The 19,878-nt window shown below is 39.3% G+C and overlaps 1 protein-coding gene across 7 annotated transcripts in view; it reads left to right on the forward strand.

The window, feature by feature from the left end:
• The window catches only part of DCAF6 (DDB1 and CUL4 associated factor 6), an 81,534-nt gene extending 65,259 nt beyond the window's left edge, over nucleotides 1–16,275 (forward strand). For all 7 annotated transcript variants that reach the window (XM_068692430.1, XM_068692439.1, XM_068692458.1 and 4 more), the window contains 5 exons: nucleotides 3,341–3,479; nucleotides 10,770–10,926; nucleotides 12,202–12,290; nucleotides 14,136–14,241; nucleotides 15,832–16,275. In XM_068692430.1, coding sequence (XP_068548531.1) covers nucleotides 3,341–3,479; nucleotides 10,770–10,926; nucleotides 12,202–12,290; nucleotides 14,136–14,241; nucleotides 15,832–15,896 — 556 coding nt within the window. In that variant the 3' untranslated portion in view covers nucleotides 15,897–16,275. The remainder of the gene's footprint in view (nucleotides 1–3,340; nucleotides 3,480–10,769; nucleotides 10,927–12,201; nucleotides 12,291–14,135; nucleotides 14,242–15,831) is intronic.
• Nucleotides 16,276–19,878: the final 3,603 nt, after the last annotated feature.

The following is a 19,878-nucleotide window of genomic DNA, read 5'->3' on the forward strand; positions in this document are numbered from 1 at the left end:
AGCAAAACATTATTTGGCTTTATGTCTTCAGAGGGAACAGTAGTACTGAATTATTCTAAAGTCAGAGAACTACCCAGAGTATGAGAGCATAACTAAACCAAAGTTCAGTTTCTTTGACATTACAAGGCATATAACATTTTCTGTTCTGTGAAATTAATACCAATAATATTAATCAATATCCTACATTTCTCAGGCATCTTCATTATTTGATGCCTGAATATGAATAAATAATGTTTAGTTTCATCAGTTGATGGAGTTGCCTGAGGAATGCCAACACAATGTGCATAAATTTAATTATCTGATATTCAGATAATTAAATTTACTACAACGAGTGTGGAGTTTGGAAACAGTAGGAAACAGAGGAAACAGTAGCTCGCCGTCAGGCTTAGCTTTGGCCAAACTTTGGAAGAGGAAGGAATTGCACAGCATGCTTCTGTATCTACCGATGATTCAAATGCTTAGGCTACTGCCTCAGTTCAAGTTGTCATGGACAGGAATTGCTTATCACAAATATAAGTGTAAATTAAAAAGCCATTAAAACAAATGCCAGCTTTTTTTTTTTTCTTCACATTTCTTAAAAGCGTACAGAAAATCTGTAGTTATGGAGAAGCAAAACCTTCTCAAACAAAACAAAAAAAAAAGAGGTTCTTAGTTGTGAAATAACATTAGATTAGGCTCACAGATCTTTACTGCAGAAGACTTGCTTCTGCCAGGCTGCTGCTTTTAGCAGTGCTTTACTAGAATGCCTGATAATAGTATCACAGTTATAGTCACATGTGCTTGGCTACATTCTCACTGTGGAAGGTAGTCATTGACTTTAAAAGAGAACTAAATATCATCCCATTCATGCCATTCACAAATAAGAGCCAAAATGATATATATATATATCTTTTTTAACTAAGAACTGAATCTAGTTGAAAGACAGTGTTCTTTTCAAAAGTTGCTTTTGTGCTTCTGCTTTTATTTAAAAATGCATGATTCTGAGTGCTGAATATCCTTGACTTTTTTTTTTGTAATGTGTGCATTAGACAAATTTAGACGGAGACATTAACTTTTATAGAGATGCTGTAACCAAAAATTATATAAGAAACTACTCAGGAATACTAGTTAGTTACTTCTAAAAACATCTTCTAATCCCAAGACCTTTTTAGCTGCTATCTAGCAAGTAACCCTTCTAAAAGAGCTAGACAAGTTCACTGCTTTGTCAGACCTAATGATGTTTAACTTCTCAACGTTTCCACTACACGTGTTTTTGATAATTAATGTGGATAAATACACACCATCCCAAAATCCAAATGGGAATACTAGTAAGCAGTAGCTGTAAGGCTAGCAGGCATTGCCTTGAAACCAAAAGGGTCTCACTGTGCTAAATAGCTGTGTGCTGTTTCCAAAGCCATGCTCATTTATGTGGTTGGTAACAGAATAATTATTAAATGATTATTGCTTTTACTTTCTCACAGAAACAATATCTTTTTTTTTTTTTCAAACAAAACCAAATGCGTATGAATAATTAATTAAAATTTTTGCAAGTATTTTATATATGTAGTCTATCATATACATGCCACCCATCATTTTCCTTCACATGGAAGTAAACCAGTAAGGAAGATAATTTGATGATCTTTAAAGCATAATAGATGTAGAACATGAGTTTTTTTTTATTTTCTTTCCTCTTCAGTGTATAAGGACTTTGAAGATCTCTGTTCTTAAACCTGTTGAAAATTACAGTTGAGACTTCACATATTGTAAGAACTAAATAACAAACTCAGTGTATTTATTTAGCGTAGTATAGGAAGGAGGAACCAGAAAATTGCCTAGATATGAAATTGCCGGGGGAGTGGGTATAGAAAAGTTTCACAATGTTAATAAAAGTAGTCCTTTTTCTGGGATTGTTTGCTAGACAAATTTTCAGGAAATGTATTAGCCCACTGTTAAGTGGATTTATTGGCTAGCATTTACAAATCTCTTCTAATTTCTGTAAAGAAATAGTATTAAAATACATTTTAAAAGTTCAGCTGTATTAGAAGACCTGTCTTAGTATGACAGTTTTTTATAAATATATCTATATATTCTGTATTAATAACTCATTGCTTGCATTCATTTTCCATCTTTGTTTAGCTTGTAGGACAACACTTGTTTTATCTTTTTGTCCAAATTTCTCCTATGACAATGAAACAAAAATCTGTACAGATCACTGGTAGAGGGAATTAAGAGATAGAACTAGTGGTGTTTTGTTTTTTTTTTTTTTGGTTGGTTGTTTTTTTTTGTCTGGGAAGGAAGACTCTCATGTTGCAAGAGTCTCCAGAATCAGCAATTAAAATACTACTGTATTGCTTAAGGACTACTTCAGGTTACTAGCGTTCTCATAGCAGTGTACTGAGGTTACAAATATATTCAATTCTGGCTCGGATTAGTTTTTGGGATTCTATAAATTCCTGTTATAGCTTGATCACTTGCTTTCTGCTAAAATGAGTACCTGCTTCTTCTGGGAATGACGTTCCCCTTGGTCTGTGTTCAAGACCTCAAACCTAATAGGAACCCTGACACAGAACAAAAGAAGAAAAAGAGCTGGATACAGGTGGTGCATCGTGGCAGTTTGTTTATAACTGGAATTTTGAGAATCTGAAAACTTAGAGCTTAACATAAAAAACACAGCACCAAGAGTCTTTTCACAGATTAATCAAAAAGTAGTTTCCTGGAACTAAACAGTCACAAAACAGAATATAATATTTAGCTATTTTTTTCTATTATTCTAGGAAGTCTTCTGCTGTAGGGCCAGTGCTAATATACAGATAGTTTCTACTATAAATGATTTCAAGTCATTTCTGTCTGTAGCGGGAACTTTTTAAAGCTGTCTAAACCTTGAACCTTGTCATAAGGAAATAGCAAAGAGAAATGCATTTCATTAAATTTGGAAAAAACAACAACAACAAAACACTAGAAGACACACTAGATCCTTCAACTTTTTTAAATTGAAAAAAATTGTTTTGGCATAGGTTTATCACTTCAGAATTTTTGTACCTTATTATGTTTGGAGTATATCCCTAGTACTGAAGAATAAAACAGCACATTAATTTTGCCAGCATCTGAAGTCTGTACTTCAGAGAGGCAATAAAATGTTGCATCACTTGACAGTCCACTGTCTTGCATGCTTATTCTTGCTCTAAGACAGGATGGAAAAATTTAAAGTCTGTAATTTTACATTTGGGATAATGTTGATGTTTGTACCAAACTTATGAAGAGTGTGTTTGAGTGCCTGTTATTTGATAGCCCTGTTCTGAAAGCTCATTTCAGCATTTGGAGGTGGCCTTTCAGTAGTGTTCTCTTTGTGTGCTATTTGTAGACGATCTGCTGTTGCCCGCATTCAGGAGCTCTTCAGAAGAAGGAAAGAAAGAAAAGAAATGGAAGAACTGGAGACATTGAATATTAGACGTCCTTTAATAAAGATGGTTTATAAAGGTCATCGGAACTCCCGGACAATGGTACAAACTCTTTGTTTGCTTTTGGAACTGTAGATTTTTTTGGTGATTTTTTGTAGATTTTGTATGGCGTGAATTAGTATGCCTGACAAAACAGACATTGTCAGCACTTCTACTTGTATATTCAATTGGAAGCCATGTAATTTGCTCTAAATGAAAATTAAATTTAGCCTGACTTATTTATCACCATGTTAGGCATGTAAGTTTTTGGTAGTTTGACTATCTCCTTAACTTCCTTTTAAATCTTGGATGTTTCTCTTAACTTCTTTTTAATTTTGTCTGTCAGCTTAAGTGGTATAAAATGTGACTACCTTAAAAATTATTATTGAATCCTCACTTTTCCTTCCAAGCTCTTCAAATTCTTATTTAATCATTACTTTCTATTTAAAGAGTTTCAAATATACTTCAGTAGTAATTCTGAAGAGCTTTGACATATTTAAATTTTAAAAAGTCAGATAATGTTAGTTACCATTTTTTAATATCTGTACTAGGTACCCTGTCTTTTTCATATAAAATGCTATATTTTAAGAAAAATATAGTTACTGTTTGTAAAGCAGTAGTGCATGGAAAAACTTTTCCTTCATATTTCTTTTTGTCTTTTACAGTACTTTGAAGATGTCAAGTTCTCAATACTAGGTGGTGTTCTGTAGAAGTAGCGGGTGTATGATTTTGCAGCTGATCTGAGAGTAGTTCCTCTTTCTCCAAAACCAGTTTTCTAGAGTTTATATGAATGGTTTTAATTACACTTGGGAAAATGATTCAGTAAAAGCATGTTTCAATATGCATAAGCACTTAGAATAAAATTGATTAATGACAAGATTTTGCACTGATTTCACAAATTAATAGTAAATACTCAAAACAAACAAACATTAGTTTAAAAGTCATAGCATTAAACACTTAGCTTTAATAGGGGACCTAGGAGTTGAGGAGGAATGGAGACCGGTCCCTGCTCAACATCACAGCCAATGCCCTCCCTACCGGCCCCACGTTCCCAGGTGCCCTTATACAACAGGTTTGAGGCCCTGGAGCTTGAGAGACAGGTAGCTGAGGAAGAGGTAGAAAGTCTATCCAGGAGGATGCCTTGGGTGAGGAAGTCGACTCCACGCCTCAGGACTGCCTCCACCAAGACAGAAAGAAGGGTGATTGTTGTGGGCGACTCCCTTCTCAGGGGAACAGAGGGACCTATTTGTCGGCCTGACCCTACCCGTAGGGAAGTCTGCTGCCTCCCTGGGGCCAGGGTCAGAAACATTGCCAGAAAGCTTCCCAACCTGGTTTGCCCCTCTGACTATTATCCTCTTAGTAGTCCAGGCTGGCAGTGATGACATTGAAGAGAGAAGCCTGAAGACCATCAAACAGGACTTTAGGGGACTGGGACGATTAGTGGATGGAGCGGGAGTACAGGTGGTGTTTTCATCCATCCCTACAGTGGCAGGGAGGGACACAGAGAGGACACGGAAAGCCCACCTGATAAACGCATGGCTCAGAGGCTGGTGCCAACACAGAAATTTTGTGCTTTTTTGACCATGGGGCACTTTACTCGGCACGCAGCCTGATGGCTGCAGACAGGTCCCTATCTCTAAGGGGAAAACAGATCCCAGGCCAGTAGCTGGCGGGGCTCATTGAGAGGGCTTTAAACTAGGTAAGAAGGGGGACGGGGCTGAAACAAAGCTTGTTAGAGCTGTGCCAGGGGGAACAATGGAAAGGCTGGGACAGAAGGCAATGGCCCAGCTGAAGTGCATCTACACTAATGCACACAGCATGGGTAACAAACAGGAGGAGCTGGAAGCCATCATGCAGCAGGCAGGCTACGACTTGGTTGCCGTCATGGAAACGTGGTGGGACCACTCATGACTGGAGTGCTGCAATGTCGGCTATAGGCTCTTCAGAAGGGACAGGCAGCACGGAAGGGGTGGTGGTGTGGCTCTCTATATCAGAGAGAGTTTTGATGTCATGGAACTTGAGGCTGGGAATGATAAGGTTGAGTCCTTATGGGTTAGGATCAGCGGGAAGGCCAACAAGGCAAGCATCCTGTTGTGGGTCTGTTATAGACCACCAAACCAGGATGAGGAGACTGAGGAGGAGTTCTACAGGCAGTTGACAAAAGTTGTGAAATTGTCAGTGCTTGTTCTCGTGGGGGACTTCAACTTCCCAGATGTATCATGGAAGCACAACAGCCCAGAGAAAGCAGTCTAGGAGGTTTCTGGAGAGTGTGGAAGATAGCTTCCTGATGCAGCTGGTTAGTGAGCCTACCAGGGGAGGTGCCCCGCTAGACCTTCTCTTCACAAGAGGAGTCCAGGAAGGCTGGGCGCTCTTCAAGAGGGAAATCTTAATGGCGCAGGAGTGGTTTGTCCCCACATGCCCAAAGATGAGCCGGCAGGGAAGAAGACCGCCCTGGCTGAACAGAGAATTGTGGCTTGAGCTTAGGAGAAAAAAGAGGGTTTACAATCTTTGGAAAAGAGGGTGGGCCACGTGGGAGGACTATAAGGATGTAGCGAGGCTGTGCAGGGACAAAATCAGAAAGGCCAAAGCTCATCTGGAGCTCGATCTGGCAACTGCCATCAAAGACAACAAAAAATGTTTTTACAAATACATTAATGCAAAACGGAGAATCTCCAGCCTTTACTGGATGCAGGGGGGGGTTCTTAGTTACAAAAGATGAGGAAAAGGCAGAGGTGCTTAATGCCTTCTTTGCCGCAGTCTTTAGCGGCAAAACCAGTTGCTCTCTGGATACTGGTGGAAGGGGATAGGGAGCATAATGTGGCCCTCGCTATCCATGAGGAAACGTTTGGCGACCTACTACGGCACTTGGATGTACACAAGTTGATGGGGCCAGATGGGATCCACCCAAGGATACTAAGAGAACTGGCGGAGGAGCTGGACAAGCCGCTTACCATCATTTATCAACAGTCCTGGCTATCAGGGGAGGTCCCAGCTGACTGGCGGCTAGCAAACGTGGCACCCATCTACAAGAAGGGCCGGAGGGCAGACCTGGGAAACTATAGGCCTGTCAGTTTGACCTCAGTACCAGGGAAGCTCATGGAGCAGATTCTCTTGAGAGTCATCACACGGCACTTGCAGGGCAAGCAGGCGATCAGGCCCAGTCAGCATGGGTTTATGGAAGGCAGGTCCTGCTTGACGAACCAGATCTCCTTCTATGACAAAGTGACACACTTGGTGGATGAGGGAAAGGCTGTGGATGTGGTCTACCTTAACTTCAGCAAGGCTTTTGACTCCGTTTCCCACAGCATTCTCTTCAAGAAACTGTCTGCTCGTGGCTTGGGCTGGTGTACGCTTTGCTGGGTTAGAAACTGGCTGGATAGCCAGGCCCAAAGAGTTGTTGTGAATGGAGTCAAATCCAGTTGGAGGCCGGTCACTAGTGGCGTCCCCCAGGGCTTGGTACTGGGGCCAGTCTTCTTTAATATCTTAATCAATGATCTGGACGAGGGCATTGAGTGCGCCCTCAGTAAGTTTGCAGATGACACCAAGCTAGGTGCGTGTGTCAATCTGCTTGAGGGCAGGAAGGCTCTGCAGGAGGATCTGGATAGGCTGCACCGATGGGCTGAGGCCAACTGCATGAAGTTCAACAAGGCCGAGTGCCGTGTCCTGCACCTGGGGCGCAATAACCCCAAGCAGAGCTACAGGCTGGGAGATGAGTGGTTGGAGAGCTGCCAGGCAGAGAAGGACCTGGGAGTGATGGTTGATAGTCGGCTGAGTATGAGCCAGCAGTGTGCTCAGGTGGCCAAGAAGGCCAACAGCATCGTGGCTTGTTTAAGGAATAGTGTGACCAGCAGGTCTAGGGAAGTGATTGTCCCCCTGTACTCGGCTCTGGTGAGGCCGCACCTCGAGTGCTGTGTTCAGTTTTGGGCCCCTCGCTACGAGAAGAACATCGAGGTGCTTGAGCGGGTCCAGAGAAGGGCGATGAAGCTGGTGAGGGGTCTGGAGAACAAGTCTTACGAGGAGTGGCTGAGGGATCTGGGTTTGTTCAGCCTAGAAAAAAGGAAGCTCAGGGGTGACCTTATTGCTCTCTACAGGTACATTAAAGGAGGCTGTAGTGAGGTGCGGATTGGTCTGTTCTCCCATGTGCCTGGAGACATGGACGAGGGGGAATGGGCTTAAGTTGCGCCAGGGGTGTTTTAGGTTGGATATTAAGAAGAACTTCTTTACTAAGAGGGTTGTGAGGCATTGGAATGGGCTGCCCAGGGAAGTGGTGGAGTCACCATCCCTGGAGGTCTTTAAAAGATGTTTAGATGTAGAGCTTAGTGATATGGTTTAGTGGAGGACTGTTAGCATTAGGTCAGAGCTTGGACTCGATGATCTTGAGGTCTCTTCCAACCTAGACAATTCTGTAATTCTGTGATTTTTGAAAAAAAAAATAAAAATAGTAGCGTTATGTTGATGTTTGCTTGCCCCATTTGCAGGCCTGGAACTTCTTATGTCCAGCACACACATCCCTGCTACATATCCCCTTGAGTAATGTCACCAGGAGAGTGGATATTACCATTCTTCCATGAAACAGACCTTGAAGTACAATGGTGGTAGGGTGTGCAATGATGAGGAGGGGGATTTCTTCTTTGTTTTTACCTCTTGGAAAAAAAAGAATGTTCTTGTGAGCCCAGACTCTTTCTCTTGAAGAGATCCTTTCTCTTCAAAATTTGTCTTCTACCTTGTGCCTTCAGTTCTCCTTTTCTGTTGTCTCTTCCTTTCTATTTTTCCCTCCTGTCCTGGTTGTATCTTCTTTCATATATTTGCCATTCTTCCTCTCAATCCACTCACCCCAAGTTCCCATTTAAAAATGTTAGCTTTAAAGAAACTCTTTTATTAGTTACATACAAGTGCTCTATTAAATAAGCAGAAAGGTTATGTATGCATGCAGTAAAAATGTGTATATAAATTTGAAAACACAAAATATTTTAAATGTGAATCTGAAATCTGTTGATTTTATGTGACACTAAAATTAAATTCTGTAAATGTTAGAAATGTAAAATGAACAGTTGCCTAAGGGAATATAAAGAGAGCAGAAAGATGGCACAATTGAGAATTAAAATATTATTTATTTTTGGACATACTTAGGATGCACTTCTAATTGAAAAATAAAAATAGAACTATAAGAGAAAATTATTGGAAATGTGTCTTGCACTACAGAATCCAGGAATGCTATTTGTCTGGCTTATTTTTAGTCTTAAAGATGACTTGATTGCACTGACTGTATCACTGGTACATATTCTGTAGACAAAGGTCTAGCAAGATCCCAAGCCTGAAATTTGAAACTGGACATACTTATGCTGGAAATGCAGTACATATTTTTAACAGTGGTAATGGTTCAGCTTACTAATGTGTGGTTTTTTTTATCATGGCAATTCTTAAAGTAAGATAGTTGGGGCAAAGTGCAGAGCAAGACTATGTGTCTGTCCTTTTTGCCTGTGCATTTTCTGAGAAGACTATGCAAAAAGAAAGGATGCAGGTACTACCCTCTTGAGAGCTTTATTGTGATGTGCTAGTTGGAAAATAATTCCATAGTAGAATACTGTGTAGATGTTCTTTTGCCCTCTCTCAAAGTCAAGTTTCTGTCCCTTACATATGAGACATTCTTAAATACCAAAAATTATGAAATTATTTTATGCTAAACTTCAAACATTGCAAATCATCTGTGTGAACTTTGCTGTATAGGATACTTCTGTTTATGTAGGCACCTCTTCTGCTTAGCATGTGTCAATTTGAAAAAAATAATAAGAGGTACTTAATAACTTTTTAAAGTGTAATATTTTGTATAGGTTTACGTTTTTACTTCCCAACACTTTTCTCTCACCCACACATTGGATTATTTTGAAGCTTTCATCTGATACCTTGTTTGTGACCAAGCTTTGACTGTTCTTCCTCTGCCACCATTATTTGACTCTTCCTCCCTCTGCCATCCCATCTAACCTCCGACCCTGTGGATGATGTACAAGATAGAGAGTGAGAAAGATACTGCTGCCTAATGTTTTCTTACTTCAAATAGTTGAGCAGTGGTTACTTTACTGTTTAACTTTGAGTAAATACAGAAATGACTTTTGAAGGTGATTATAACATTTAGTGAAGGAAGTAACCCATTCTTGTTTGCTCAGACTAGTAGTTTGACGTCATTTGGGTTACAGATGTGAAGGCAAGAGAGGCCGTGGAATAGGAGGATTACTGTACATTTAACAACATAATTGTTGTTTCCTGAGAATTAGGCTAAGTTTCTTTTTTTTGGCATAGAAATTAAACAAGTCACAGTCTTTTAGGCTACAATTCAGTATGAATTGTAGGTCCTCAGAGAACATGCCACCTGTAAAGTTAGTAAAGCATCGTCTATGTTTAAAATTTTTTAAAATAAATATATATATGTAATAAAATCAATTTGGCCCTTATTACAAGTATTCTTCACTGGAAGCATGAGAAAACTACAGATAATGTCAAATGTTAGCCATATCACTTCAGACATTTCACAAAGGTGCTTGGATATCCTAACAAAACTAAGATAGGAGCAACCATATATAGTGGAATGTGTCATCACTGTGTCAAAACAAACAAAAACAATAATAAATCAATTTAAAAAATCAATTTAAAAAAAGTATACACTAGTTGCACTTGCAGGGAGGCATGCTTCTACTTTCATCTACTTAAGTACTGTTGTAATAGCTTAGGACTCACTGCAACTTGAATGCCTTCCTCTTCCAAGGCTTCTAACTTTAATTTTGGACTTGAACCAGGAAGTCTTAGTTCTTATCTGATAGATTATAGAGAAAAATAAACTAAAATATTTGATTCCATGACCCCTTTTTATCTGTCAGTTAATTCCCAGCCCCGAGTTTTCATTAGCTTCTGTCTCCTCTTATTCTGTAAATGGAAAATCCCCACTAGTTATTAACCTGTCACTCACTTTAGTTTACTGAAGTCTTCCCAAAAAGTGTTTCATGTACCCCTGTCTACAGTACCCATCTCATCACTCTGGAAAGTAACGTATCTGCTGTCATTATCTGTAGGACTTCAGGTACACTATAATTTCTCTTATTTCCAAATTACTGCGTCTGTCCCAGCTTCTCTCCATTTTTCTGTTAGCAGCCAATTTGCACTGAAGATCTATAACCTTCTGAATTTTCTTTTTTTGATTGTTTTTCTTTAAATGGTTCTTTCAGATTTCTTTAAGTGGTCTTTCTCCATTTGCAGAGCTCTTAATTCAGATGCAATGTTATTGTAGAAATGGGAGTATACTCTCCAGTGTTTCCCAACACTGGTGTTATAAAGTAAGTTTTATTTCTGTTTTTACTGCAGATAAAAGAAGCCAACTTTTGGGGATCTAACTTTGTCATGAGTGGTTCAGATTGTGGCCATATTTTTATATGGGATCGACATACTGCCGAACATCTCATGCTGCTGGAAGCTGATAATCATGTGGTGAACTGTCTTCAGCCTCATCCATTTGACCCAAGTAAGATAATCATTTTTCACAGGCTGTGTTCAGGTTATCTATAGTAAAAGACCCAAAACTCAATCCTCAGTTCTGTGTAGATCAATATAGCATTGTAATGGTAGATTTTCATCAAACTCTTTTTTCTTCTTCCAATATAAATTAGATAATACTGCTTATGGTTTGGTCTTTTACTAATGACTTTTCAACCCTTAAAAGCCTCCTTACTCAATAACTTCTTGGAATGAAAATGTTACTGACATAGTATTTATAGAAAGTTAAGATGCAGTTAAAAGAATATCAATTTCTTGCTCCCTCCAGTACATTAAATGTTTTCCATGACACAGTGAGGGAAATACGGGGTCACTGAGATGCCAGCAACACTGTGGGAATTGATACTTGAATCTGGACTCTACTTGCTCTGTTTGAAAATTGAGCAAACTGTGTCTCAGACTTGCTGTCTTTGTGAGATTAAAAGAAATAAAATTCATAGAAATTTTATCAGTTTGTATTTCAGGAGAAATATTTATAGAAAAGATGAACAGAAGTAGTAGAAGGAATCAGATGTCATCTGACATGTGGATGGAATATATGAATGATGCCACAGTTTCGGACAGTCAAAGAAAGCATTCATGTTGTTTCTTTTTTATTCATAGCCTGCATGGTTCTAGAATAACAGTCAGCTGTAAACAAATGAAGTTATAATAATGCTAGAAGAGGATAAGATTGTTAAACTTGTACAGTTTTCAAGTTACTGAGATGTTTCTATGGAAGTCTTATCTCTATTGTGGTTTTGTGCAATGCTCTAGAAAATGGAATTTTGTTTTGCCTTTTTTAGAATTGTTTATGAGTGTCCATTGATTTTGTATATTTGAATGTCAAAGAAATTTACATGAAGGACATCAAAATTGTCAAATATAAAAATATATTTGAAATTTTCTTCTGTTTTTGTAACTGGATTCAGAAGTCCTAAGGCTTTGTTACTAATGCATATAATTATCAGATCACCATCAAAAATATATTAGTAGCTGAGTTTGTTCTTACTTTCTGCTCCTATCTTATGGTGGTTTATTTTTTTGTTTAAGGGTCTCTTGAAGTTTGCATATGTCTTCTTTCTCAGGTCCCATAGGGAGAATTATGTAGTTGTGTGTTCAGTATAGAACTGACTTTTGCAATTAAATGTTTCTAATAGTACAGCAAGTGAAGTTATTTTTCTTCAACTCCACTTAAGTGCATAAAATACTGGTAAAGACGTAACATATTTAATTTAGAATTGTTAATGTTACTTATTTCTAGTTCTGGCCTCTTCTGGTATTGACTATGATATAAAAATTTGGTCACCATTGGAAGAATCCAGGATTTTTAACAGAAAACTTGCAGATGAGGTAAGAACCTTCCCTCCTTTTCCACAGTAATGTTGCATCTTCCAGTTCTACAAAAGTCTTCATTGCAAATAATTGATATTAAATTAACAGTTATTTAATATTAAACAAATAAGCTACAAATAAAAAGCTGTCCTTTATGACAGCTAACTTTCCTATAATTGGCAGCACACAGAGGCACTTTGCATTTCATTAACTCCTAGAAATTATACGTATGAAAATACAGTAATAAATTATGTACGGAGAAAAGCTTGAAAAGGTATGAATGCTTGCATTAGGAAGAAAAACTGGCAGGAGGTAGAAATCAAGGTACTCGTTGTCTTTAAACAAACTAACATAAGTGTGTGCTAAAAGTAATTATCATATTGAGAATTTTGTCACTTGTTTTTTAGTAATTTTGAATTTTAGTAGCTTTTTCAATGAAAAATGTATGACGCAGTAAATTTGACAAAAGTATAGTTTGTGATTTTACATGGGTTTTGATTTGTTTGTTTGTTTAATTTGATCCTAGCATTGAAATATCTATGTAGAAAACAAGAGAACCTGATAGAAACAGGGTTTTTACCACATTCATTTTGGCTACTATAAGTATCCAAAATAGCTTACCTGACTTCTTCATAGCCATGGAAAGGCAAGAGAGGACGAAGAATTACATTTGGGGTGTGTTTAGTATAGATATAGTACCACATTTAAAATAAAATGGAGGATATGACCTTAGGGAGTAGGAAAAAGTGGCAACAATGGGAACAAATCTCTGGACACAGAAAAAGCCTCAGAAGGAGCTGAAAAGATGAACAGGCTGTCAAAAAGGTGTTACTGATGATGCACTTGAGAAATAGAAGGTGAAAGAGGAAAAAAGTCAGGGTGCTATCTTCTCACTTTGCTTCTTTTTGGGTGTGATCAGTTTTGCAAAGTGATCGATAAATAGATGAAAATAACAGAAAAGAGGAGCTTTGTTTTGGCTGGGAACAGCATACTACAGACATCTGCAAGAACATTTTCCTCAGAAGATGAACAGGCTTGAGAATGAGTCTCAAGAAAAAAAGAAATGCTTTATTTACCTGCCTTACAGCATATGGTCTTTGAGTGTTAAGGTCCGAAAGTGTCTCCACCTAAAGAAATTTTTATGCTTTGTGATAACCAAAAAAACATGGTTTGAGGGACAAGTGAAGGTGTGGGATTAGAATTTAATGGCAAAGCAAGAGGGTTAGCAAGGAACTACCTTGAGGAAGGAAGGAGGCAAAAGAGCTTAAAGGTATTTGTTAGTGGACTTCTCTTCCTTGAAACTAAAGCAGTAAGAAATGGCTATTTCAAGTAATTTAGAGGTAAGCTGTAGACATGTTCAGAAAGAATTACGGAGCTGAAGAATGTTCCTGAACTGGGATAGAATAATTGCTTGTGTTCCTTGGATTTTCTCCAAAAGTTTCAAGCAGCATGAAGGTAGGAGTTTAGGATAACCTCATCTCTTTTCCTTCCCACATTCTTGGCCAGTGCGAGTGCTATGTCTTTGCTGCCTGCACCAGTTGCCATCTGGAACAGCACTTTCTCTCATCAGTTGTCCTTATTTCTTGCAAGGTCTAATTTACAGAAGTATTTCTCAGCTGCCTGTCTTAGTATCTACCATGGACACAGACAACAGAATTATAATCTTACTAGAATATTCTCTAGTTAGACAACTGGACAGTGAACTCTGCCTGCAGATAGTTTACTTTTTTTACCACATACAAATACTGTAATTTTGGGTTCTGTAAATACATAGAAACTAGAAACTTTGTATTGTCAAACTAATACTGATGCACTACAACTTTGTATTCATTTTTACGCTGTTTTTTTCTTCCCTGCTGCCAGGTTATAACACGTAATGAATTAATGCTGGAAGAAACCAGAAACACTATTACTGTTCCAGCTTCTTTTATGTTACGAATGTTGGCATCTTTGAATCATATAAGAGCAGGTGAGAGACTTCTTTAGAACTTGACCACCATGTTGATCTATGAAATAGCAGATGGACTGGGGAACCATCAAGATCTTCAGCTGTATGTGGCTACATTGGGGTTTGTAAGAAGTTTCAGTGGTTCTTCATGAGTCTCTTAAGAAAAGTACTTAGGAATAGCTTCTGTACTGTGAGACTTGCAGCATTTTGCAGCTGGTTGTTCTTTTTGTTTGTTTGATTGATTGTTTTATCTCAAAACAAAGAACAAGAAAAATGCACAATATATTTTAGATGTTCCCATACTATCCACCCTGTAATAGTTTGTTAGTAATGTGTTTATTAGTAATGTAGTACTAATTCTATGCTGAAAAATATTCAGTAAGAGAAGATCTCTAGGAGATGAGGGCTGTGATGGAAAAAGTGTTGGGGTGACTGGAATGAAACATACGAAACTGACACTCATTGTGGACTTGGGATTGCCTGGAAATGAAGGAGGGTGTGAAGATGCAGGACTGTGTAATGAGCAAACCTTTTGCTGCAGGTACTAGCATTCCTCGTCCACTAGAGTCTGAAATTGATGATAGGAGGGGTTGCATGGGTCACTGGAAACTCATGTTCCTGGACGTTAGTGCTTAAGCTGACTGCAGTGGGTTGAAACTGAAGAAGTAGGGCAACAGAGGCATGGTGCTGGGTAGGAAGCAGAGAGGGGAAGTTTTGGGAGGCTGGTATGACACAAGGCATAGAAACCTAGTAGATGAGGGTGACGATGGTGTTAAGTATTGAATGTGGGGAGTCCGGCACTTGCTGAGCAGAATAGTGGGTTTGTACAGTGGGGCAGGAGCGAAGCTCTGCCTGGCAGCAGCCGCTGCTCCTCTTTCAGCTCCCACTGATCTGTTAGGAGCAGATGGACAGGAAAGGAAGAGCAAAGCCACTGTATCCAGCCCAGTGGCGTGCCTCACCTCTGCTGTCAATGAATACATTAGCGGGTGTTTTTCTTCATTTATTATGTTTTCTGTGTTCCTGCTGAGTGAACTTTTTCTTAACCTAACAGTGCATGTTTGAGTGATACATCTTGAGCCAGTCATGTTCCCACACACATTTTTGTATTTGCCTTTCTCTAAATGTTTACATCAAAAAGTACCATTTTTTTTTCTTTTTTTTTTTTTTCTCATGTATATGGTGACAAATAGCAGTTCCCATTTTTTCTGGAGTATACAGATTTTCTAATCACAGCTATTCTAGTTTTAGCTCCTCAGAAAATTCTTCTCAATTTCTTGGATTCACTGTCTCTTTTTAATATCATGTTTGCATTCATCTTTCCTGTGCTGACAGCCAGTCAGCACCTACAAGGTTTCTCCTTTTGTACACAAAATTCACTTCTATGCCTGGAAGTCCTTTAGAGCTTTTGCTGTCACTGTTCTTTCTTGTTATAATATACCTACCTGATCTCTGCTGTCAGTCCAGTTTCAGATTCTTTCATGGTTCTGTTACTGTATAACCCATAGCCACTGTGCATTGTGTACTAGCCCAGAGGGCTACTAAATTGCAAAAATTGCCAATACCCCAAAACTTCAGAAGATCTTTTTACTAAATCTTCTCTGTGCCTTACAGACCGATTGGAAGGTGACAGATCAGAAGGATCTGGTCAGGAGAACGAAAATGAAGATGAAGAGTAACTGGCAGTTGTGTGCAAGCACCTAGACGTTATGGAATTTGTATAAGACATTAATTATATTTTTCCTTACAGAGCTTTAGTGCAATTCTAAGGTATTGCTTTTGGATAACCTAACCTTTTGTTTTTGAATGACTGTGTGCATGACTTTGGGAGAGTGTGCAAGTAAAATAAGCAAAAATGTTTTTAAAATGTTTTGCCATGTATGAGGGGTGCTAGAAGATGCAAAGTGCAATATTTTCCTTAACCTGCAAATGTGGGAGCTTGGATCAATGTTTTCAAGTAACTTTCATTATAGTAAAAACGTTGGTTCAAATAAATTTCTATACCTGCTGTTTGCATGTTTGTTGCTTTCTAATTAAAAGATTTGGTTGTTTTAAGTAGTCCCGTGTTTTCTCTTTGTTCAACCATTGATTTATCACCTGGTATTTATATCCGCATTGTAACTACACATACATACACAAAACTGTCTCTCTGTGAGACTTCATACTCTCTATGCTTGAATCATTAGTGCTGGTGAAATAGTTCTGTTTCACTGATAGGTCTGAGCACGCGTTCTTTGCAACAATGCCAGATTTACCTTAATGTCGATTGGATTTAGAACAGAGAAAACGTTGTATAGATTATCTAGAGGAATGTGAATTGGAAAATTCCTCTGTTACTTCCTGGGAGTAGTTGTTTGGGATGCAAGGTAGTTCAGTCACAAAGGCAACAGACCATAACCATCCTCCATATGCTTTAGATGGCAATGGAGAAGAGGAAGTGAAGGAAGAAAAAAGAATGTGGAACAGAGCAGCTTTGCTTAATGGCTGTTGTTGCCAAGGATGCAGGTGCCAAGAGGCTCCATCAGGAGGAATTGGGGAATGCCAAGAAGGATTATAAATCAGATGGGTGAGGGCACCAAAGTGCGAGACTTTGCACCCTGAGTCTTACAGTGCAGGCATGCTAAAAAGACTTGGAGAAAGGATATAAATTAAAGAAATAGAGGGACATAGGAAAACTAAGAGTTTGAGTTGGAGAGAAAGAGATTTGTGAGGCAAAATAAATGGGAATTACATGGAACCCAAGTGGTAGCTAATGGGTGACGGAAGAACAACATGAGGAGAGAGGAGAAAAGCAAGGAGATGGATAGGGATTTTTAACTTTTTTTGTATTTTTAAAGGAATTAAACTAGTTGAGAAGAAAAGTTGGTCCAGGGAATATAGGAAATCAGTGAGGAAGAGCAAAGTATAAAAGCCTGAAAAGCAATCCAAAGTGAAATTAAGAAATATTTGTGGGGGAGAAGATATTTTGGAGACAGAGGGTGCTGAGAAAACTGGATGTTACGGAACACTGGAGAGTTGTGGAAAATGGGAAACTTCACAGCCAGAGGAGGTGAGTGCAACAGAGGATGCAAATTTGGTAAGCATTTCGAGAATGTATCTACCCGTGAGCAACACAGAGTGAGAGAAAACAAGGTAAGTTGCTTTTTTTGGTTTTTTTTTTTTTTTTAAGGCATGGAGTGAAAGTGATCTCTGGTATGGGCATTTCTCTTTACTGGTGACAAAAGGAGAAAGATTGTCTAAGTATCCTTGGTGTTGGAGAAAGGAACAAAACATGAGTTTCTCCTCACGATTTATCACAGCAAGAAAAGGAAGAATGTCCCCCCCCCCTTTTTTTTAACTGGTGGTGGTGGAAACAAAGTGGTCTAGAACTGTACACATCTTACTGCTCATAACACAGGAATATTTTTACTATCAAATACAAATTAGCCTTGAATTTCTATAACACTCCTGAATTTCTATAGCACTCCTTTCATTTGAATTGAAGAACTATACAGTAGGTGTATATATAGCACACCTGGTGCGTATATTAGTGGGGTTGTCTGCTCTGGTCTGGCTGCTAGCTGTGAGAGGAACGGAGCTGTGTTTCTGTTCTGCGTGGCATCTGTTGTCGTGGCAGACCTCTTCCACAGCGAGGGGTCCGGAGCATTTCTGTGAGGGAAACACAACAGTGCGGTGTTTGGTGTAGTTGTTAAGCCTCCTGTAGGTGAGTCTTTGAAAATGATACTTGAGATGTATCTGCTTCCAAAACGATTGTGGTGTTCCTACTGAAGCTTGAGGTTCTTCCTAGAAATTGTTAACTTTTGCCTTTTGAAAACAAGCTAATGCAAAAGTTGCAAACAGCAGACCTTGGCTTTGACTTCTGAAACACTCCCCCTGCTGTGCTGCATTTTCTTCTTTCCTCACAGATTCAAATTTCTGTGGGGCTTTTTCAAATTTGGTGTCTTTCCTCATGGAGAATTTTTTGCATTCCTTTGTCCATTGCCTTGTAGAGATGTATTGTAAAAATCTGTCAGTTCTTTAACCCGTTAATTGTGTATAAAGAGTCAAACCATCTCTTTGAAATGTGTATGCATAGTACACATAATTTTTTTTTTTTTCTCAAGTAAATGTATGGAAATGACAGCTTTTGTCTTTACAAGAGAGGTTTTGTAAATCATCACTTTGGATGTCTTTGTTTCTAAAAATAGAAAAGCTGCTTCTGCTGCTTTTGCTTTAGTCATAGCAATTGCCAGCGAAGACCATACAAAACAGAACAAAAGCAGCAATTTTCTGAGTATTTTCTCCAGAGTTGTCCAATAAGCATTTTATTGCCAGAAGATCTCTTGCTTATTCAAAGGCTAATTATTAATTTCCAGATGTTTAGATGTGGGTTTACTAATTAAAAGGAGGGTTGAACCTCAATAAACGCAAAAGTGTAATACTTGAAACATTTTTCAAACTTCAGTGAAGCTTTTCAAGCAGTTTTTCTAAAACTAAGATATCCATTGTGTTTGTCTTCTTTTTCATAGCCCTTTAGGCAAATTGTCTAGGTCTCCATTCCTAGAACCATGCAGTAATGCTTGGGGGAGGCCTGATGGCGGCCTGCAGCTCCCTCATGAGGGGAGCGGAGGGGCAGGCGCTGAGCTCTGCTCTCTGGGGACAGCGACAGGACCCGAGGGGACGGCATGGAGCTGGGACAGGGGAGGGTCAGGCTGGGGGTTAGGGAAAGGGTCTGCACCCAGAGGGTGGTTGGGCACTGGGACGGGCTCCCCAGGGCAGTAGGCACAGCACCAAGCCTGGTAGAGTTCAAGAACCATTTGGACAACGCTCTCAGAGGCATGGTTTGATTTTTGAGTGGTCCTGTGTGGAGCCAGGATTTGGACTCAGTGACCCTTGCAGCTCCCTTCCAACTTGGGATATTCAGTGATTCTGTGAATAATAGGAGTGGTGGCAGGAGCTGGAGGGACGGCAGCAAATTTCTAATGTTTGTAGCAACAAAGGAAAAAACTTGAAAATATTATTCAAGCATACACAGCAGCAATCGAACAAGTATAAATTGTCAAACCATCCCACAATCCCAAACCTCACAGCTCTAGAGGCAACCTGATGTCTGGGTCCGCTTTTGGAGCGGGGGCTTTGAGGTCGCTGATGTCGCCGGAGCTCCCCCTAGTGCTGCCACTAGAGCCACATCTGTACGTGTGCAACCACTCGTTAGCGGGTAGAAATGAAAACCGGTGGATGTGTACTCCACGCCAATTTGGTAACCACCGTGGTGATACAACGCCTGGGACCATCCTTTTTCCTTTCAGTAAATCCAATGAGAGGAAAAGAGCCACCAGGAGCAGGCCATAATACTCTCATTACACATCAAATGACCAGTTCTCATAGCTGGATGCTGAAAGACACATATTCTGAACTTCTAGCTTCTAATTACCCTATTAACAGCTCGAATTTGATGGATAGGATGGTGAATGAGAATTTGGGGTGCATCTTATTTTCCTGCTAAGTGAATTGAAGATCGTCGGTCTGCTCAAGCTGCTCTTCCCCTAGTCTGCTGTCTTTCTGTCCTGCGACAGCTTGCTGTAAATCTTTCCATCCCAGGAAGAAAAATGGTTAAAACAAAGAGCTGTTGCAGGAAGCACGGCCAAAAGCACGACAGACACCAGTAGAGTCAGATCACGC

The sequence above is a fragment of the Anas acuta genome, chromosome 1 (genome assembly GCF_963932015.1).
Source record: "Anas acuta chromosome 1, bAnaAcu1.1, whole genome shotgun sequence".
In the NCBI taxonomy this organism is placed as follows: Eukaryota; Metazoa; Chordata; class Aves; order Anseriformes; family Anatidae; genus Anas; species Anas acuta.